We start from the raw sequence: 19,310 nt of genomic DNA, 5'->3' as shown, positions 1-19,310 counted from the left end.
AATAAATGTGATCACTGAATGCAAATGGAAGAAATAGGGAGTTCTCTGTTCCTCTGTGATACTCAGATTTTCAGTTGTCCTATGCTGCACATTTTCTGAATGTCTGTTCAGTGCAGAGTATTAAATCCTTAAGAAGGAGAACCTTGTACTTGGGCTGTGCTTGTGTGAGATTGCCTGGTTTTATGGTTTGGGTTTGGGTTCTGCTCTAGGATTGCACATGTGGCACATAAAATCTCTCCAGCTGAACTGAAAGGAGTCACAGCTGGGCTTCCAGTGCTCCCAAACTCTAAAGGAAGCAAAGGGGTTGGTAAAATCTGAAAACAGCAAAGCACATGAGTGGAAAAACCAATCATGGAAGGTTGCACAGAACAGGACTTTGATGTGATTGCTTAATATAAGAACATATCAACCTGCTGTGTGCAGGAATCCAAGCAGGGAAGAATGCAGTATAAAGTCCATCCAATAAAAGATGTAATATACAAATCACAGTCACAAAATGAAGTGGAAAGAAGAAACATGAAAAAAACAGATCATTAACCAGGATTAGCATCCACAAATGCAGCAGAGCCCTAAGGAAAAAATCATAGCTGGCTAATGGAAAGATATAAAAAGAGCTTTAAAGATAAATGTTCTGCTAATGAATGTGCATGCAAAATCTGTGATCTTAGCCAGAGCATGGCTGCTAAAAGCACTTTATTAGATTCACAAAGCTCAACAGGAGTGCTTAATTTATATCTGATAGTGCTGGCTTCCCAGGGGAACTGGGGAACCCTGCTGTGAATGCCTCCAGATAGAGTGGGAAGAGCAGGAGCTTCCACAGCAGCACAGCTCATTTTCTTTTTTTATTTTTATGAGCTGTGTGCGATACACAGCTCTCAGGCTAAGGCTGACAACAACCCACAGAAAATGGTGTGGGATACGAATCCTCATTTCTGGGACTTTGCATGGAAAATGCAGCCTATAGGAACCAAGCTGGGGATATACCAAAATAGATCCAAGATTTTGAAAGTTAAACCTCAGTTTCTTGCAGTTAAAAGTATTGCAGCCTCGATGACATTTAGGACATGATGGGTGCTGGTAATTGGATCCAGTCTAATGAGACAAGAAAGGAATATTCAACTCACGCTGAACATCTCTTGGGAAGCTACTTCGTGTATTTTTAAATTATTGTCAATACAGAAGTAAAAACTTTACTGACAAATATATGAAACTTACAGTGAATTAGTCTTATTTACATTAATTCAGAGGTGATTAGAGTCAATAAACCAGAGCTAAAATCAAGATTCAGATTCCTTTCCTAACATACACCAGTACTAGGAAGAGAGGTTTTACTGGTCCTTCAGAAGCAAATGGAGAAAACTCAAAGCTCTCAGGCTCTGAGAATGCTCTTTGCATTGTGGTTTTGGAGAAGAAAGGAAGGGCTTTATTAAGGAATGCAGCGGGCCTGGCCTTCACTGGTATTTGAAATTATCTGGACCAAAAGAAATCCAATCCACATAAACAGTTCAGGGACAGAAAGCTTTTTGGTTTTTAACTTCACATTCTTACTTTTTGGCAGAATGTACTTAATATTGCTGTTCACCAGAACTACTCATCCAGAGAGAAAAAATGTTATCCCTGCTGTGCTTCCCAAAGCAATTGGTAACCTCTCTGCCTTTTGCTTTAGCAGACTTCTGAAAATAGTTGAACACTGGAAAAAGGGAAAGGTAATGAATCAGTAGGTAACAACAACAGATATGATAATTTATAAGCAAGTATCTACAGTTTTTCCAGGGTTCTCGAGTGCCTGTTTTCTTTTATTCACAGCATTCAGGACTTTCTTTCTTGGCCCAAGCTCCATCTGAATACTCTGTAGATCTTCATCAGAACATAGCATCAGGGCATCTAAATCAATTTTTTCCCTCATGAAGACTGGAAGAAACTCATCCAACATCTGTGATGCCAGAAATACCTCAAGGGGTGTATTCTCTGTTTCCTCATCATCCCAAACCACTTCTTCCTCATTCCAAGGGACATCAGCACTGTTTTCAGCATCACCTTCCCTGCCATTCTCAGTGTTTTCATACTGAAAGAGCTCACTGGCTATTGTATCTCTTATACCTTCTTTCTCAGAAAACGCAGTTTCAGGATTTACCTCTGCAGCCAAATTCCTTCCAAACACAATCTTGCCAAGACCTGGCCGCTGAAAAATGGAGAGCTGACTATCATTATCAGCAAGGTTTTTCTCTCCAAGGTCATTCAGTAATTCATCCTCCTCTTTCTCATCAAACAAATGCATCACACTTTTCCTACCCATATCATCCTCTTGGTCATTCCTTTGTGTTTCCTGCCTTCTTGCGCTGTCAGTTGTCTTTTTTGTCTTGAGTTTCAAGGTATCTTTCAGGTTTTTGGTTAAAGTACTTGTGGCAGTTGAAGTAAATAGCCCAGGCAGCTTTACCCTGGAGTGCGTTCCTTTGGAAGAATTCACCGTGCCAACCTTTTCTTTAATATAATTCCTGTTCATTTCCTGCTGGTGTTTCTCCTGGCGCTTCTCACACTCCTTGATTTGTCTCTCCACGTTCCTCTGGGCCTGTGCCTTTTGTTTGGAGACCTTCTTTGGGTTCAGCAGGTTCTGCTCGGTGGCAGCCTTGTCCAGGATCTGCACGCACTCCCTGCGGTCCCTGCTGGCAGCTGCCTCCAGCGGGGTGCGCAGGTCGTTGTCCAGAGCAAAGATGTTGGCCCCGAAGTTCACCAGAAAGGAGACGCAGGGGATGTGGCCATTGCAGGCAGCGTGGTGCAGGGGCGTGTTCCCCCAGATGTCACACTTGTCAGGGTCGCCCCTGCCAGGGAAAACAGCGCACAGTGAGCTGGGTACCCACTCTGAGCTCTGACACCAAACGTGTCACTGTGCTCCGCTCTGAGGAGAACAGCCCAGGGACAATGGCTCAGCTTGGCCCCAGCTGCTAGAACAGGGCTGCACCCACTGGCACAAGCCCTGAGTGTGGATCTGTGTGTGTGCCATGAGCTCTAATTCTGCCTTGAGTGTGTCTCTGTGTGTGCCATGAGCTCTAATTCTGCCCTGAGTGTGCCATGAGCTCTCATTCCTGCCCTGAGTGTGGTTCTGTGTGTGGTATGAGCTCTAATTCCTGCCCTGAGTGTGTCTGTGTGTGTGCCATGAGCTCTAATTCTGCCCTGAGTGTGCCATGAGCTCTCATTCCTGCCCTGAGAGTTCCACGAGCTCCCAGGGGTCTGTGACTGCATCTCCCCATAAGGGAGCCAGGGCATTCCCTTTGTCATCCCAGGGTCTGGCAACCAAAAGTGGGCTCAGGCTTCAACTTATTCTCACTGGAATTACTGGCAAAATTGTTTCAAGAACATTTCCATGGATTGATTTTTTCCTTTTGCATGTCAAATGGAGGGCAATATTAGAAGGTTTCCTCACTGGCCACAGTGATATACATTTAATGAGCTCCTACAGTAACTTTTTACGTAGGTAATAGGTAATAGGTAAGAGTAAAGCCCCGATTACCCATTTGTCTCCACTGGTATTAGTTTAAGCCCAGATAGATGCCATTGTTTGTCAACTCCTTTGTTCTCTGTAAGCTGCTTTTACTCATGGTGGTTTGAAAGGCAGAAGTTCATTTGAAAATAAAATGCCACATTTTTCAATTGAATTTAAAGCCAGTGAAAAGGACTGCTTGATGTTTAACTCTTGCACTGACTTCACACTGAACTACTGCTTGCAGACAGCTTGAATATTTAGATACACATTTGGCAAGGTGACCTTTGTGTCCTCTTGTGACCAAACAATGGGGTGGCCACAGAAGCCCAAAATCTTTGTTGACTTCAGAGCCAGGGACCAAATTTGCAAGGAGAATTTCTACTCTTGGGAGTTCAAGAATTTCTGCTCTTGGGAGATGAAGCATTTCAATGACTCGGAGCTGTACTGTGAAACACATGGTACATCCTGTCCCAAAATGTCCTCCAGGCATCACCTCTGCCTTTGGGGCTCTGCAGCAAAGCACTGCCAGGTTTGCTGGGGGTCAGATCTGGGCACAGCCTTCAGCCTGAGCTGCCCCAGGCAGGGCTGAGCTCAGGGGTCCAGCAGAGCCAGCTTTGCTCAGGCTTGGCCACGAGGAGGTGGCAGCTGAGGATCAGTTTCTCCACTCAGCCATGTGGCAGCCATGTGTTCATATTTCTGCTTTTTGGCTGTGCCCTGGGGAGCTGCCTGGCTGTGGCTGGGCGTGCTGGGCTCCTCAGTTCCCACATTTGTGATCTGCCTGGGCACCCTGAGCTGGGGAGGGCTGGGTCATCCATCCCCTTCAGAGCTGGTTGTGGTCTCTGCTGCCCCTGGAACCTGCCAGCCTTTGAGCCTCAAACAACTGACAAACTCCAGGGGCTGCTCCCAGCTCAGGGGGACTTTGCACAAGGTTTGACATCTACTCTGGCTTCTCATGCTCCCTGCTTGCCCAAGGAAAAGGCTCACACAAAGCAAAGCAGATTCTGCTATTTGGTCTTGCCTTTATTCATGTACCTGCAAGGCAAGCAGAGAAAATGTCTCCTGATGCCTGGGAAGATAAATTATTTCAAGATGAAAAGGGTTTATTGCTAAATTTCCAAGGGCTAAAGCTTGAGAGTCCTAAAATCTGTAACCACTCTAAAGAAAATTGCCCTGGACCTCAGAGCCTCTTTCAGGAAACCTCTTCAAGGAAAGGATGAATTTGTTAAAAATAATTAAAATACTTTCTCACAAGAAAACATTAACTGACTGAAGAACAGCTCAAACATCTTCTAAAACTCAGCTTCTCCTCAAAAACACATTGAGAATGCAGCCATACCTCTGACAGACACATCTTCCTGATTGTGTCAAGAAATCTTAGATTAAGATAGAGGTAAACACATATGTTTGAAGATTTTGAGGCGATACTGTTTCAAAGCTGTCCTCTACCAAGAAAAAGACTTAGAAATACACAAAATAACAAATATACAGAAATTTTGATCTTTGTGTTATCTGCTGTGATTTCTTTCCGTTTATGTGGGAGGAGATATATTTTTCACTCAAACTTTGAAAAAAAATAAATTCTTCTATTTGTTCCTTATCTAGTTGTTCTGGCTTGCAGGTGTTCAGGGACGAATATTATTGACAGGTATTTCCTGGGAGCTGCCTTAATTGCACAAGTTGAAAACATGTCAATCTATTTTTGCCTCTCCTGAGGACACAGCAACAATCACGCAGTCCAAAGGTCTTTTTCATTGTGATACCACAGCCACACCTGAGCCCAATGAGCTATAAAGCAAAATCTATGAAAAAAAAATAATTTTCAACTCAATTTTTAATAAAAGAAAACTCAGATGCATCCAAATAGTTATTCAGCTGTTCCCTGCAATCTGTTCACTGTTATGGAAAAGAACATTTTATTAACTCTATCTCTACACAAGAGCAGATTTTCTTTAATTAGATGTTATTACAGAACCACAGCTTAAAAGGTAGGCTCTGAGCAATAGAGTACTGATGGTGGAGAGGTAATTACCACTTCAATAAGACATTCTAACCATGTAAGACATTTAAATGATTCAGACATTTTATTACTAGAAAATAAACCTGTAGAAAACCTTCCTTTCATTTTTTTTTTAATAGTTTACAAGGGTCCTATCACAGCTTCAGAATCAGTATTCTCCATTATAACCTGATGGTGGTTGTTAAAAAAGAACAGAAATAACCATTTTAGATGTTACTGCCTCGAGGCTGTCTGTTGTGACTCACCTCTGGACAGCATTAAATCTTCACAAGTGCCTACTAACTGCACTTTGGAAGCAAATGGGAGATATCTTTTTGCTGAAATTGTTTCAGATTAGGGATTTCTCTATGAAACCTGTCTCAAGATATCCTCAAAGGCTGTTGGCAGCCTTCTCCAGTGAGGAAGGAAAGGTGCCAGGGCCCTGCAGGACCCACTGTGCTCCTGTGGATGCTGATTTGCTTTCACTGACACCTGAAGGGCTCCTCACCCCCTGTCTAAGAAACAACAGAGATCTCCCTGCAGGCTCTGGACCTAAACCACAGCCACTAAAGAAACAGTTCTTGGCAATGCCTTAAAGGAATTCCTGTGACTTTCGGCCTTTTGGGCCGGAGGTCACCGGGGCCTTAGAAACACGAGGCAGGAATTGCAGTTTTGAGGCTGGCTGAACTTACCCCCTCCTGCAAATGACTTCCAGAGCTTCCAGGTACCCGTGGTAGGCTGCCAGGAGGGTGGGAGTCATCCCATCTTCATCTGAAGTGTTGAGGTCTTTCTTGGTGGCCTCTTTCAGCAGGTCCACGTTGCCGTCGGCCGCAGCTTTGTGGTACCTGCTCGACATTTTCAGCAGCTCCCAAAGCAGCTCTGAGTGATCTCCAGGCTGCACAGTCACTCTTCCATCCCAGGAGAGCTCATTAATGATTACAAGCTGAGACATCCCTGTGAGGAGGGGAATGGGGAGGCAAAGTTCATCCTTGCAGGCTCTTTGTCTGGAGCTGTGGGTGGGGAATGCTTTCATTTCCTGGAAGGTGGCTCTGCCGTGTTCAGTTTGTTGCATAATTGACTCCTTAGAGAGGGGATCCAGGCATCTTCTCAGTGTTTTTGCCTGACTGTTCTGTGGGAATTGCAAAAGGACTTCCAAAATAACCTTCTAAAGGCCATGACTGTCAGTGTGACCAGGTCTCACCCCAAGGAATAAAGTATCCCTGAGTTTGATGGGAGGAAAGCAGGAGCAGTTACCTTTCCTGGTGAAGCCATTTGTACCCATCTTTTACTGGGATGCTGTATTTGAAAACAAGTCCCTCTCCTGCCAAAGCAGGCACTTTCATGGAACCATTTTGTGTACCCAGAATGGAAATGATGCACAGGGTGATGTCTGGATAAAACCCCCAACAGGTCTGCAAGTCACAGCTGGCAAAACCACAGCTGTGTGAGTTGCATTTCATCAGGAGATCTTCAGGAAATTGGCAAATATAAAACTCTTCTGACAGGTATTGTAATCTCTGTTTAGACACAGAATTGTGCAGGATTTCCTCAGGATACCACAAGGAATTCCAGAAAAGGAAACATGATGGGTCTGCACCCACTGCCCCAGCTGGGCACTGTGGTCCTTGCCTGGGAATAGATGGTCCATTCCCCACCACGAATAAAGATTTCTTGATTTAGAAGTCACTTCCCCTGAGTTCAGTGGCATTAAGGGCTACCTCTACAACCAGAAACTTATTGAATTAGACTAATTCTAACTTTAAGTTCAAAAGAATTACTAAGAGCAAGCCATATAAAAAGCCAGTTTTCAAACAACAGCTAAGTTGGTAAGAGGCTACTGCAGCTTCCTGCAGTGCTGTGAGCTCAGGGTTCTCCTGGCCACATTCACAAGTGCTGCCACACAAACATCACTTTTTGCCAAGCTGTTTTCTGTGACTCACTGAATTAACCTGGATCTCAGAGACTCTACCCTCAGCAATTAGCAGTGGGGTTTTGTTGCTTGTTGTGCCCCCATTACAGAATCACAAACCAACTCCTTGCTCAGAGTTGGTGCAATCCCCAAATGGAATTCTGCCACCTCATTTGCATCCCGTAATTCTGCCCCCGTGACACACCAGAGACCTCTCAAAATGGGCTTTCTCTCTTCATTATTTTCTCAGACAGGCATTGAAGAGCTCTTCAGGAATGAACTTGCACCAACCTTTTTCTTCTCATGATGACAAGGAGAGCCAGTGGCAGGTTTGGACCTTTGAATAAAGAGCTCCAGGTCAGGGTAAAGCCAAGGCCTGTCTGTCCCTCATGGTTTGGACCTTTGAATAAAGAGCTCCAGGCCAGGGTAAAGCGAAGCCCTGGCTGTCCCTTGTGTCACCCAGACTGTCCCTGGTGTCCCTGGTGCTGTCCTGCCCTCCCAGGGCAGTCAGGATGGGCTGTGCCTCACCCAGGCCAGTGCCCATCCCCACTTTAGAAGACAGTTTTACTCTCAGGTTCCCGGCACTGCATTAATACTTCTCTAATAAATAAATGCAGCCATTTATTCTGTTTCTATTTAACTGGGCTCAGCACAGAGCTAAATTTACAGCTACAAGAAAACCTAGCTGTTGCAGAACAAAGATAGGTAATACATGTATGTATATATATATATATAAAAGATCAGCTGTTTATTAATGCCTTTGAATTTTATTTCTTTTACTTGGCCTTTCTTCAGGGGTAAAATGATCACCATTCACATACTGCATATACCACCAATGCCTGGTAGGAGAGAAGAAACATGATACACTCATGAAAAGTGATTTGGTGGCAGAAGGGTCCTTTTAATTTTCAAGATCCTTAGTTTTTACTACAGAAGTACCTTAGTATGCTTTTCTCTTAATTAATGCAGCACACGAAGTTTGATCTCAGAGTAATTTTTTGCCATAAACATCTGAAAATATTGATTTTAAACTTACCTGGTACAATGCTAAGTGGGAAACCATTGCTGCAAGTTTTAATTAGAGGCAAAGCAAAACCCATGTCAGTTGGGGAGAAGCTGCAGGACTTTGCCAGCTTTATTATTATTTCTGACATAAAAGTGGGCATCACAAAAAAAGAAAGAAAAAAGAAAAGACCAAACAAAATCTTCATCTGTTTCTAAACTCCTGGTACTTGTTCATTGTTGTCCCATCCAAAAACCTCAACTTGAAATGGAATAAATGATTCAACATCAAATGAGGTAAATTTCTCAGCCTGAATGGAGATTATTCTTTTGAGACTAAAGCTCATAATTGTGAACTTTTAAAACTCCCTGGATAGTTAGAATGAAGCTTTTCTTTCTGTGTGTGAAAAGAACTTCAGAACCATTCCACTTCCAATTGAAATGTCTTACCAGGCCCATGAGAAACTCTGTTGTGATGCTACATGGTGTTGTAAACTAATGAATTACTTAACCAGCAGCTTTGATTTGGTTTTGGATTTCACTGTATATATGGTTATAGTCTATTTATTTGAGAACTGTCTCAAATAAAATATTGCCAGTTAAACTATTTAGATTGAAAGGCTGCAGCACCACCAGTTAGGTTGCTGAAGATAACTTGGAGCATAAACCTGCACAGTGATGTTGTTGTGCCATGTTTTGCGTGAGGTGTTTCCCAGCACAACATTTCCTCATTGCAACTTTTAAAAGCACCAAATGTGGTATGGTAAAGGCCATGCAAGGGGAGGCAAGCAAGGCTCTGCTGGCCTAATGAGATCTTTGGAGCTAATGGGCTCAGAGAAGAATGGAATTAGTCACACTGGGTAATCGTGGCTACACAATTCAGAGAGGATGACAACATTTAAAACAAAAATAAGAGTTTATTTCTTCACTTCTTAGGGAGGCAAAACTTCTGTGCCTCAGGACACGCTGCTGCTGGATGTCCGCTTGAGTAGCCAGTTCCCACACCAGGCTGAGGGTCAGCCACGCCAGGCTCAGTGTGACACCAACCTGATGTGATTGCTGCTCTGCTCTGGGTCCAAGGGCATCCCTTGCAGGGCCTGCAACAGCAGGGCTGGGAGCAGTGACATTATCTGTTATATCACAGGGACTTTTGCAGTTTTTGCTGTGAGTGCTCAAAAGTAGAAGTCCTGACCTGGCATTCAGGCTCTTTGCTTTGTTAAAACATTTTCCTTGGTTTCAGGGATCTCTTCCCCATGGTATCTTCACCAGTGCTTCAAAAGCCACGTTGAGCTCATTGGTGTTTCAAATGCTGTCATGCTGGCACAGAAAACTCCATTAAAAAAATTACTGCCAAAACAGACATGCATTTTTCCATGAAATACCTAACATGGGAATAAAGGGAATACATTATCAGAGCAAGAAAAGGATGCCTTCAAAATAGAGCAACACCTGTTAAAGACTCAGTATTACCTTAAGGTCTCCTGTGAGTCCCCCACTCAAGGAGCATCAGGTGCAAGTGCTCTGTTCCCTGGGCAGCAGAGAGGTGGCACCTGTGTGAGCCAGACCCAGGGCCTATAAAACCCTCCCTGAGCAGCCCCAGGCCAAGCTTGTGGTGCCCTGAAGAGATGGGGTCTGAGCAGCAGTGCTGGAGCACCTCAAGGATGTGGTGAGTGTGGTTTGGGGTACAAGGGGAGCTGGGTCCTTGCCTTGTTGCTCTCTCATTTGATTCTCTTTCCTTGCAGGTTGCTGCTCCTGTTTGGATTTTTGCTGTGCTTAGCCCCTTGTGCTGATGGCCTGGGGGACCAGGATCTCTTGGGTAATGTGCTCTTTCTGGGCTGGCTGTGGTGGGGATGTGGGTTTGGGTTTGCCTGCAGCTGCTTCCCCTCTGCCTTGGCATGGGGGGGCTCTGGAGGCTGCCAGGCTGGGGCTTGCAGGGTGTGTGCCTCCAGGAGGGTCTGCTGGAGCTCATGGTGGCCTTTGTTCTGCAGAGAATGTGACCTGCCATAGGCATGGGATGGAAGTTGAGTTTTCCAGAGAGCTTAGCAACTACTCCTGGCATGTGTGTGTTGTTGGTATGTACTGCTGCTGCCCTGGCCCTTCTGCTGACACCTGCCTGCTGCAGGGCTAACCTTCCCCATCCCTCCTAGATGTGAGTGGGGAGGAGATCGTGTCCTGTGAGCACACTGTGGATTATGAGAGGCTGACACTCAGTGTCCTGTTTGTCAACTGCACCAGCCTGCAGGTAAGGGGGCCTTCATCCTGGGAAGCTGCTATGAAGGAGTTAGGAGATGTTTATTTTCTTCCCTGGACAGGGGATTTCTATTTCTTTCCTCAAGACTGAGGATGCTTATACTTCTGATAATCTAAAACTTTTATAGAAGAGCACTTCATGCCAAAAAACTGAAAAATAAAATCAACCCCAAAGCTACTGAAGTTCTTATTCTTTCAATTATCTATTAAATCCCTCAGCCTGTCATAGATGTTATGTTCTCCTGTAGAGGACTTGAATTACTTGACAGGTTTTCTTGTAGGGAGATGGACCAGGTTCAAGAGTTTTAGAGCACGAATCTATTTAAATATGTATTGACAGACAATTAACACCATATGCTGATCATAGCTGTTGAGGTAGAGTAGTCAGTGGGAGGCCAGAACCAGATGCTTTACTTGTATCTGCTGCTTTTAAGTATTTGAAATACCACAGGACTCTGTTCTGCTGTTTATTAGCTTAGTTTTTTTGGGCGGCTGACTCTGGCACTAAATCCTGCTACTCCTTGGAGTTTTCTCCTTGACTTCTGCAGTTATCTTTGTATCTTCTGCTCTTCAACCTAACTCTGTGCCCCCCTGCTTTCCTAAAGAGCTCATCCTTTTCCTTTGGGCTTTTCAAACAAGAAGTCACCTTGTCCTGGTGCAAACACCTAAACCAGCTCTGGAGTTGGAGTTCAGGCTCAATGGCTTTCAGTGCCCTCATGCTGCAGTGATTTCTGCAGCCTCTTGCTAATTCATGTCTCTTGTCTGTAGCATGGTCAGCACCAGCTCTGGCTGAAGCTGATGGTGAATGACACAATGGGAGAGGAGACCAATATCACCTACAGCACTCACTGTGACAGCATTCCTGTAGATGAAGTCACTGCTCCTGTGTTTGTTGGTGTTACAAACTGCACCAAAGACTTCATGGCAGTAAGTAGAGGGGTGGGAGTGCTGTAAATCCTGCTCTGAGGCTTCCAAAGCAGGGTGGTTGTCTCCTGGAGTTGTCTGGGATCTGGGGGCAGCTGCAAGGAGCTCTCTTGGCTGCAGGTTCACTTTGGCTTGGCTGCTGGCTCTTTGGAGAGCTGGTTTGCAAATGGTCATTAATGATACACTCAGTCTGGCTCCAGTCCTGTTGCAGGGGAAGCTGATGCTGGCAGTTTACTTTGGGAAGCTGTAGTAGAGATTTTGGTGTGTGGCTACTGCCCTGCAAGTTCCTGCAGTCTAATTCTCATTGTGTTTCAGGTTACCTTCCCAGGACTCATTTCAAGTCTCAGTGATGAGCATAAGGTATGTCCTTTCCACCTTGTGAGAGAGCTGGGGGAGTGCCTGGGGTTTTGGGATAAGCTGAGCCTGATATCTCCAAGTTTGGGCAGGGACCTCTCTGATGGACTTGCATCTCGTTGGGAAGCTTAGTTCTGCCATGTCAATATAGGATTGAATGTAAAGCCTGGGAGGTGGCAGCCCTGAAGAGAGAAAATCCAATGCCTTGATGCTTCTGTGCCTTTTGATTTCCTGCTTTGCAGCTTCCAGCAACTCCAATGCCCTGGAATCTGTCAGTTGATGATGGAACCAGAATACATCAGCTAAGCCTGGGGCAAGCAATGCAGCAAGGCTATAACTTTCTAGTTGATGGCCACAACCTGATCTTTCAGGTGGCCTTTGCTGCCACTGGAGTTGTGTCCTACAAGGTATGTGAATGGAGAACCAGCACTGAGGGGTTACCCAGCCCCTGTTTGGGCAGCAGTCTCCCTCCTGTAGACCTGGGGAAAGCATTTATCGGGCCAGGGCCGGAGCTGATGTCAGGCTGGTGCACTGCTGGGCTGAGCTGGTGTGGGCAAAGCTGTCCCTGAAGTGCCTGGCACAAGGGGCTGGGAAGGCACAGTGTGTCCCTCAGACAGCAGCACAGTGAGTGGGAGACTCCAAAAGCAGAATTCCAGCTACAGCCAGTCCTGGGAACATCTGACTGGCAGTCTCATGATCCGTAGCTGTTTTTAGAAAGGGTGAGGTGGGAAGAAGCTGCTGCTGCAGACCTGAACCTGATGCAGTCTGTGGCCCTCTGGGGTTGGTCCTGTGATGGATCAGAGCTGAGCACTGTCTAATAGAGCTCCCTCTTCTTTGTCAGCTCAATGACAAGGTGCTTTACACTGTGGCACTCAAGCTCATGTATGGCCCTCCTGAGCGTAGCCTGACTGTGGAGTCAAGGATGCTTTGTGCTCCAGGTAATGCATGGAAAAAGCCAGAACCTGACCCCACTTTGCTCCAGGGAAAGTGATGTTATATTTATCCAAGATTTTGTTGCAGGTCCAGCAATCTGTAATGCAACACACATGACTGTTGCCATCCCAGCCTTTCCAGGGATCCTTATGGATGTGGATGTAGAGAATAAGACCATCCCCATGGATCAGCTTCAGGAAAATGGAATCACTTTGGACACACAGAGAGGGATCAGGCTGTATATTAGCAAGGGAATCCTGAAGTCCAGGGTGAGTTCTGATCCTTGCATCACAGGTGTTGGTGTGATCACCCCTCCTTGGTGTTTTGAGAGCCACAGGCACAGTGGCTTTGACCTTGACTAAGGATCTGTTGAGCCAGTCATGCCCTGTGGCTGGCTGAGGGCAGGTGTGATTTAAGATGAATGCAAACTGGATTTGTAATAGATAGGCATCATGCAAGGTAACTTGGGTTTCCTGGAGTCTTTTGGCAAAAACAGATGGGGGTGGAAATATTCCTCTTGGAGGGGGAAGGTATTTGGCATGCCTGGAGCAATGCAAATGAACTTCCCCTGTGGCCAGAGTGCTCTTCAGGCTTGGCTTATTTGTTAATCAGCTCCAACAGGTGGATGTGTTAAAAAGAGCTCTTGTCACACTCTAAGGGAATCTCTCTTGTCCTTCAGCTACGTGGGGAGAGCTGCTCAGGAGTTCAGTACTACATGTCCTCTTTGAAACTGGCTTTTCACTTCCATGGGGAGACTGTGGCAATGGTGATGCAGCCTGAGTGCCCCTGTGAGAAGCACACACCAATAGGTAAGAGACTGACTCCTGCAGCTCCCTCAGCATGGCTCATTGTTACACTTTGTGTTGGATTAGGTCACCTCACCAACAGCTCCTGGCAGACAGAGCTGTCACTGACTCAATGACAACATCTGTGAACCTCTGTTACAGCTGCTGTGTGCACCCAGGATGGCTACATGGATTTTGAAATCCTGGCTGAGAGTACCACACCACTGCTGGACTTGGATACACTCAGGCTCAGGGATCCTGCGTGCAGGCCAGCCTACAGGTCACCTCTGAATGACAGGGTTCGGTTCCATGTCCCCCTGAACGGGTGTGGGACCAGGCACTGGGTGAGTGTGGCCAGGGCTGGAGGGGGTGGGATTCAGGCACTGGCAATTCCCTCACTAATGCTGTCATTTACCTGCAGTTTGATGGGGAGCAGATTCATTATGAGAATGAGGTGAGGTCATCATGGGCAGACCTTCCCCTGGGCAGGATCTCAAGGGACAGTGAACTCAGGTGTGTCTGGAAACATCTTTAGCCCATCCTGTACTGTATTACCCATACAGCAATACATGATTTACCTGCTCCTTCCCTGTTACAGGTTAACAGTCATCTGCTCCTTCAGCAATGGTGATGCCTCCCTCACTGTAAGAGTAGACAACCTTTCTCCTCCACCTCCTTCAGTGAATCAAGGCTCCCTCTCCTTAGTTCTTCTAAGCTACCCAGGTAAAGCTGGCTCTGGGCTCGGATGGCTGGGAACTATCTGGGGCTTGTGGAGGGGAGGGTGGATGAGTGAACTCTTCTGGTGTATGGACTTCTGTCCTGGTGTGCTTCCTTCCTGCTTATCCATGCTACTTGAGCAGATACCTTAAATCTGTGGCCCTTGGACAGAGTTGCTCAACCAGCTTCAGTCGAGGAGCTTAAGACCCTCTTTGCACCCTGAGTTATTTAACATGAGTGACTTTGTCTCTTGCAGAGGACTCGTACAGGCAGCCCTACCGTGAGGATCAGTATCCCATAGTGAGGTACCTGCGCCAGCCCATCTTCCTGGAAGTTCAGGTCCTGAACCGCAATGACCCCAGCCTGCACCTGGTGCTGGATGACTGCTGGGCAACGGCCTCCCAGGAGCCAGGATCCCTGCCCCAGTGGAATATTGTTGTAGATGGGTGAGTGCCCCACCACAGAAGTGAAAGCACCTTTGGCAGTGGGTGTGAGGAGACCCAAATTCTTCCCTGCTCCCTCTTTAGTAAGAGAGCCTTAAGTGTGAGGGCCTTCTAAGTGCTGCCCTGGAATGCTGGAATTTGAGGGTGCTGCCTTCTTCCTACAATCTTAAAATTTAATCTGCTGCTTGAATGAGTCAACACCAACAACCCAAATCTTCTCTACCTTGATGTTCTGACTGGGTTTGCATTTATTGGCAGCTGTGAGTATGACCTAGACAGCTACAGGACTGTGTTCCACCCTGTGGGACGTGGTGTCAGCTATGCCAACTATCGCCAAAGGCTGGAAGTGAAGACTTTTGCTTTTGTTTCTGGTGACAAAGCCCTTTCTGGCCTGGTAGGTGACATTGGCCTTGGAACAGTAGTAAGAGCAGCTGCTGCTTCAAAAGGAAGAGGTGTCTCACTCCTCTCATTCTGTCCCAGGTGTACTTCCACTGCAGCGTTCTGCTCTGCCACCGTTTTCACCCAGACTCCCCATTGTGCATCCCAAGATGCCCAAGGCCATCCAGAAGCAAGAGAGGTAATGTCTGAGTGGATTTTAGGTTGTACTGATCCAAGATAACCCCCTGCACTGCAGGATTCACCTGTGCTGTGTTTCTGTTGTAGAAAGTGGGATGGCAGCTGTGAACTCTGCTATGGTGAGCCTGGGGGGCCCTGTCCTCCTTGTGCCAGAAGAGTGGTCTGCAGCCCGAGGTACTGGGCCAGGGGGTGCTGGGGGGTGTTTTTTGTGCTCAGTTTGTGGAGACAGATCCTCACTAACTGCCCTTCCCTTTGATTTGCAGGGAGCACTCTCCTGAGCAAGGAGGCGTGGGCTGCCATTGCAATGATTGCTGTTCTCTCTCTGGCCACAATGCTGCTATTTCTGGCTTGTCTTAAATGCCTAAAGAGAAGAGCATACATGGTAAATGTGATACATTAGTGTGCATTTCCAAATAAAATTGGAGTATTCACTTGGTGAATTCTGTCTGTCATGTATTCTCTCTCCTGCATCTAGTTATGCAAATCAACACTGCTCATCCTCTGAATGTCCCCTTACTGTACATTTGTCCTTAACAATTGCTATAATACTTAATTTCCTGAGCATCTTTGTTCTGCAACAGACTATTGCTATGCTAAATTCCTGTTCCTTTGCAGCCAATTTCCTTTCTTGAATTGCTTATCATTGTTTAAAATTGTGATTCCATTTAATTGGGTTTTTATAAATCCATGTTGTGCCAGTATCTGCAGGATGAGTAGCTTCTCCAACTGCTCTTGTAAACATGAGCCCTGCACTGTACCTGGAAAGTAAAACCTGGCTTTATTGAAATTATTTAGCAACACCCAGAACTTGTGTTGCTTTACTGTTAAAACCAAACTAAATTCCTTTGTCCTTATGGGAATCAAATCATTACAAAAGGTCTTTGAAGAAGATGTGCAGTAAAGCCTCCCTTTTCTGTGTACAGCAGCCCAGAAGGATACTAGAAAAACTGAAGTGGAACAGATTTCTTGCTGCCAGAGCTGGTCTTCTGATGGCAGGAAGTTCTATTGGCCACTTAATAGGAGCACCAGGAGTGTGTAATTTGGGGTGACAAAGTTTCTTCCCTCAGACTGGGGGAGGGAAAGTGTGAGTACAGCTAAAGCTGTCTTGTCTGCAACACTGACAGCACTGTCTGTAGCTGTAACGCTGCCACCTGAGGTGAGGCAGTTTTTCATGCAGTTCTTATTTTGTGTTTTGTACATATTGCCTTGCATAGTCAAGGAAATGAGGCATAAAATATAATTGCATGTGACAGAGTGAAAGTGCTTTGCTGTAGTAGGAGTGTAACAGCCTTAGGTTAAACATTGTCTGGTAATTTTGAGCAGGGAGAGTGGGCATCACAAGTCCAGCTCTGTGCTCTCAGTGTGCAGAGATTCAGATCAAGTCAGTGGCTGGACCCTGACACTTGTCCAGCATGCTGTGCACAAACAGCACAGGCTCTGGGCTTGTCTGCCACAGCCCCTACTTCACTTAGGCATTATTAGTGAGCTGTTATTAATGCAGTAGACTTCAGGCTGCATTTTCTAAGTATTAATGTGTATTTCATGCAAAGAGAGCATGGAGTAGAGACCATGATGAACATGGTCATGAGACCTTATGCTAGAATTTAATCAACATTACAATGATATAAAAACAGTGGAACTATGAATCTTGTATTAGAGCCACTTAATTAAAAGTCAGTTTCTGTCATTGGCCTGATAGAAGTTAGGGTTGAAAGGATTACTTAAGCTACTGTCCAGCAAACAACCTGCTATACTTAAGTCTTGTTGACTTAGCACTTGGCTGGAATATGAAGTATTTCTGCAAAAGCCAGGTAAGTGGTCCTTGATGAAGAGGGTTTATGTACTTAACTGTATGTTGTACTTCACTGTATGGGCTGTTTAGCTCTTCTGACCCTAATGAGGCTGATCTTAATATTCCCTCTCTCCATCCTTCTTGTTCTGAAGGGTGGGGAAAAGATCTTTGTGTGTGTTCAGGTAGAAAAGTTTCCTTGTTTCTTATTGGAGTTTGAACATTTCCTCTAGGATAGTTGGAGTTTAGTAAATAATGTTACAGTGACATGTAAATATGCTAGTTAACATCCCAATAAGCTAAAATATTTTTCCATACCTTATGTATGTGAATCTGCAGACTTGCACTAGTGAAGGTATTTAAAATAACTTAGCTACCTTCTGAATGGAAGCAGTAAGAGCTTTACTTTTGCTCTTTGACTTCTGTATTTTGTACTATTTTTACTGTCTGAGGAGGTGAGACCAAGAGCTTGTACATGCCATCTAGGTCCAAAAGAAAGTTGTCCTTGCCTGGTTTCAGCTCCTAGCTGATATTTTTTGCCTCGGGTAAGACTTCAGATGTGGCATGTGAGAGGAGACCTGCCCCTGGTTTCTGCGGGTGGGGGGTTAACTATAGTTCTCTCAGGGTGGCTCATTTAATGCTCTTTAGGGATATTGTAGGGGTGCTTTGGATGAAGACCCTTAATTTAAATCAAGGAAAACACAGGATTGTGTTCCTTATTTTGCACATAATTTACCCTACAGCCCAGCCACATGCATTCCTTCCCTCTTCCTCTGTGTGCTGCTGCCTCTCTGTTCCCTATTCAAGTGTTATCTGTAAAGTTTAAGTAAAGTACAAATTATTCCTTTCCTGCATTCAGGTAGAAGTTCCTCTCTTCCAACACAGGGCAGGGTGAGGTGGGGATGATGGTGCTGCACAAGAAGGCAGAGGAATTACTCAAGGAACCTGCTGCAGGTGGAGGCAGCATTGACTCTGCAGCCTGAGCTCAAGCAGCTGCTTCAGGAGCCATATCGCTATTGGTTGCCCCAAGTCTCCTTAGATGTGGGATATTTGGGGTCCCCCAGGCTGTAGGGCCATGAGAGTGGCTGCCTCTTAAGGCATGTGTATGCCTAAAGTAAGGGGCAGGGAACCAGAGCTGAGTAGGCTGAGGAGCGGCTTGGGAATGGGGCCATGGGGTGGGAGTCTCCTGCCAGATTCTTGTGGGGTTGGTGGTGTTCTGCAGAAAGCTGAGAGCAACTGAGAAAATGGGGACTTGGCAGGATCCTGTCTTGCTAAGGACTTCTTATCTCTACTGCAGTCTTTAATAATTCAAAGAAGAAAACAACCCCTGCCCTCCTTTTAAGGAATGCCTTACTGTCTCCAATAAAACACCTACTCTATGCTGACCTAGTTTTTCTTCAGTATCTCTCAACTGAAAATGTTACTCTGCTGCTGGCACTGCAGAAAAAAGCAGCTCTTGGTGCACGGACACAGCAAGAAGCCTTGAAATGACAGGCTGACAAGCATGCAAAGGTCAGGGCAGCAGGAGCAGAACTGTTCCAAGTGTACCTGCAGGTAGCTGAGAAGTCACAGTTTTAGTTCCTGCTAAGTGCTGAGGACAGAAGGAATTATATAAAGCAAAACACATTTACAATGCAGAGGGAAATGGTTCATGTTGGGTCAGACTCTGAGTGGGACTGGATGAACTTATTTTAGTGTCTGCTGATTTTATTAAGTAATGCCTCTTCCCTTCAGAAGATGAGGGCATAAAGGAGGATGAGGGGAAAGGATTCAGCTGTATTCGTGTACTAGTTGTGCTGTAAAGATTTTGTGTTGTAACTTGAGGCAGGTGCAATGGCTTTATTGCTCTGCCTTTGGAGGTGCCTGCTGGAAAGCTCCTGCAGGCAGCCTTGCCTGAGGGCAGGCTGGCTCTGTGGCTTTGTGCTGTTTGCTGAATTAATGTGCCATTAAAAGAAAGGGCTCCTGGAAATCTTCTGGGGATTATTTCACTCTGCAGCTGAAGTGTGAGGCCAGCTTAGCCTAAGAGCTGAAACTATTACCATCACTACTTTGTGAGGCACATTACAGCTCAGGTAGGCTCTGTGTCCATATTTTAGTCAAGCAGCAGGTTTGTTCATGCAAAACTAAATAAAACTAATTTAGACCTTAGAG

General features: G+C 45.6%; 2 protein-coding genes across 2 annotated transcripts; one reads left to right on the top strand and one right to left on the bottom strand.

Annotated features, from left to right (window-relative positions):
- Positions 1 to 1,744: 1,744 nt before the first annotated feature.
- Positions 1,745 to 6,355, bottom strand: ANKS4B (ankyrin repeat and sterile alpha motif domain containing 4B). Its single transcript, XM_064726177.1, has 2 exons — positions 6,170 to 6,355; positions 1,745 to 2,819 (listed from the first exon to the last, which is right to left on the bottom strand). Exons 1-2 carry the CDS (start codon positions 6,331 to 6,333, stop codon positions 1,745 to 1,747), a joined length of 1,239 nt encoding a protein of 412 aa, XP_064582247.1. The 5' UTR covers positions 6,334 to 6,355.
- A 3,640-nt stretch (positions 6,356 to 9,995) lies between these two features.
- ZP2 (zona pellucida glycoprotein 2) lies at positions 9,996 to 15,810 on the top strand. The gene is made up of 18 exons (XM_064725987.1): positions 9,996 to 10,054; positions 10,131 to 10,204; positions 10,377 to 10,460; positions 10,536 to 10,630; positions 11,407 to 11,565; positions 11,878 to 11,922; positions 12,159 to 12,323; positions 12,758 to 12,854; positions 12,937 to 13,118; positions 13,529 to 13,658; positions 13,797 to 13,978; positions 14,056 to 14,147; positions 14,233 to 14,357; positions 14,608 to 14,797; positions 15,053 to 15,188; positions 15,275 to 15,371; positions 15,458 to 15,544; positions 15,634 to 15,810. Exons 1-18 carry the CDS (start codon positions 10,014 to 10,016, stop codon positions 15,768 to 15,770), a joined length of 2,118 nt encoding a protein of 705 aa, XP_064582057.1. The 5' UTR covers positions 9,996 to 10,013; the 3' UTR covers positions 15,771 to 15,810.
- Positions 15,811 to 19,310: the final 3,500 nt, after the last annotated feature.

This window comes from Zonotrichia leucophrys, chromosome 14 (genome assembly GCF_028769735.1).
Source record: "Zonotrichia leucophrys gambelii isolate GWCS_2022_RI chromosome 14, RI_Zleu_2.0, whole genome shotgun sequence".
Taxonomy (NCBI): domain Eukaryota; kingdom Metazoa; phylum Chordata; class Aves; order Passeriformes; family Passerellidae; genus Zonotrichia; species Zonotrichia leucophrys.
Note: the sequence above shows the minus strand (reverse complement) of the source record. Positions and strands in the feature narration are given on the sequence as shown.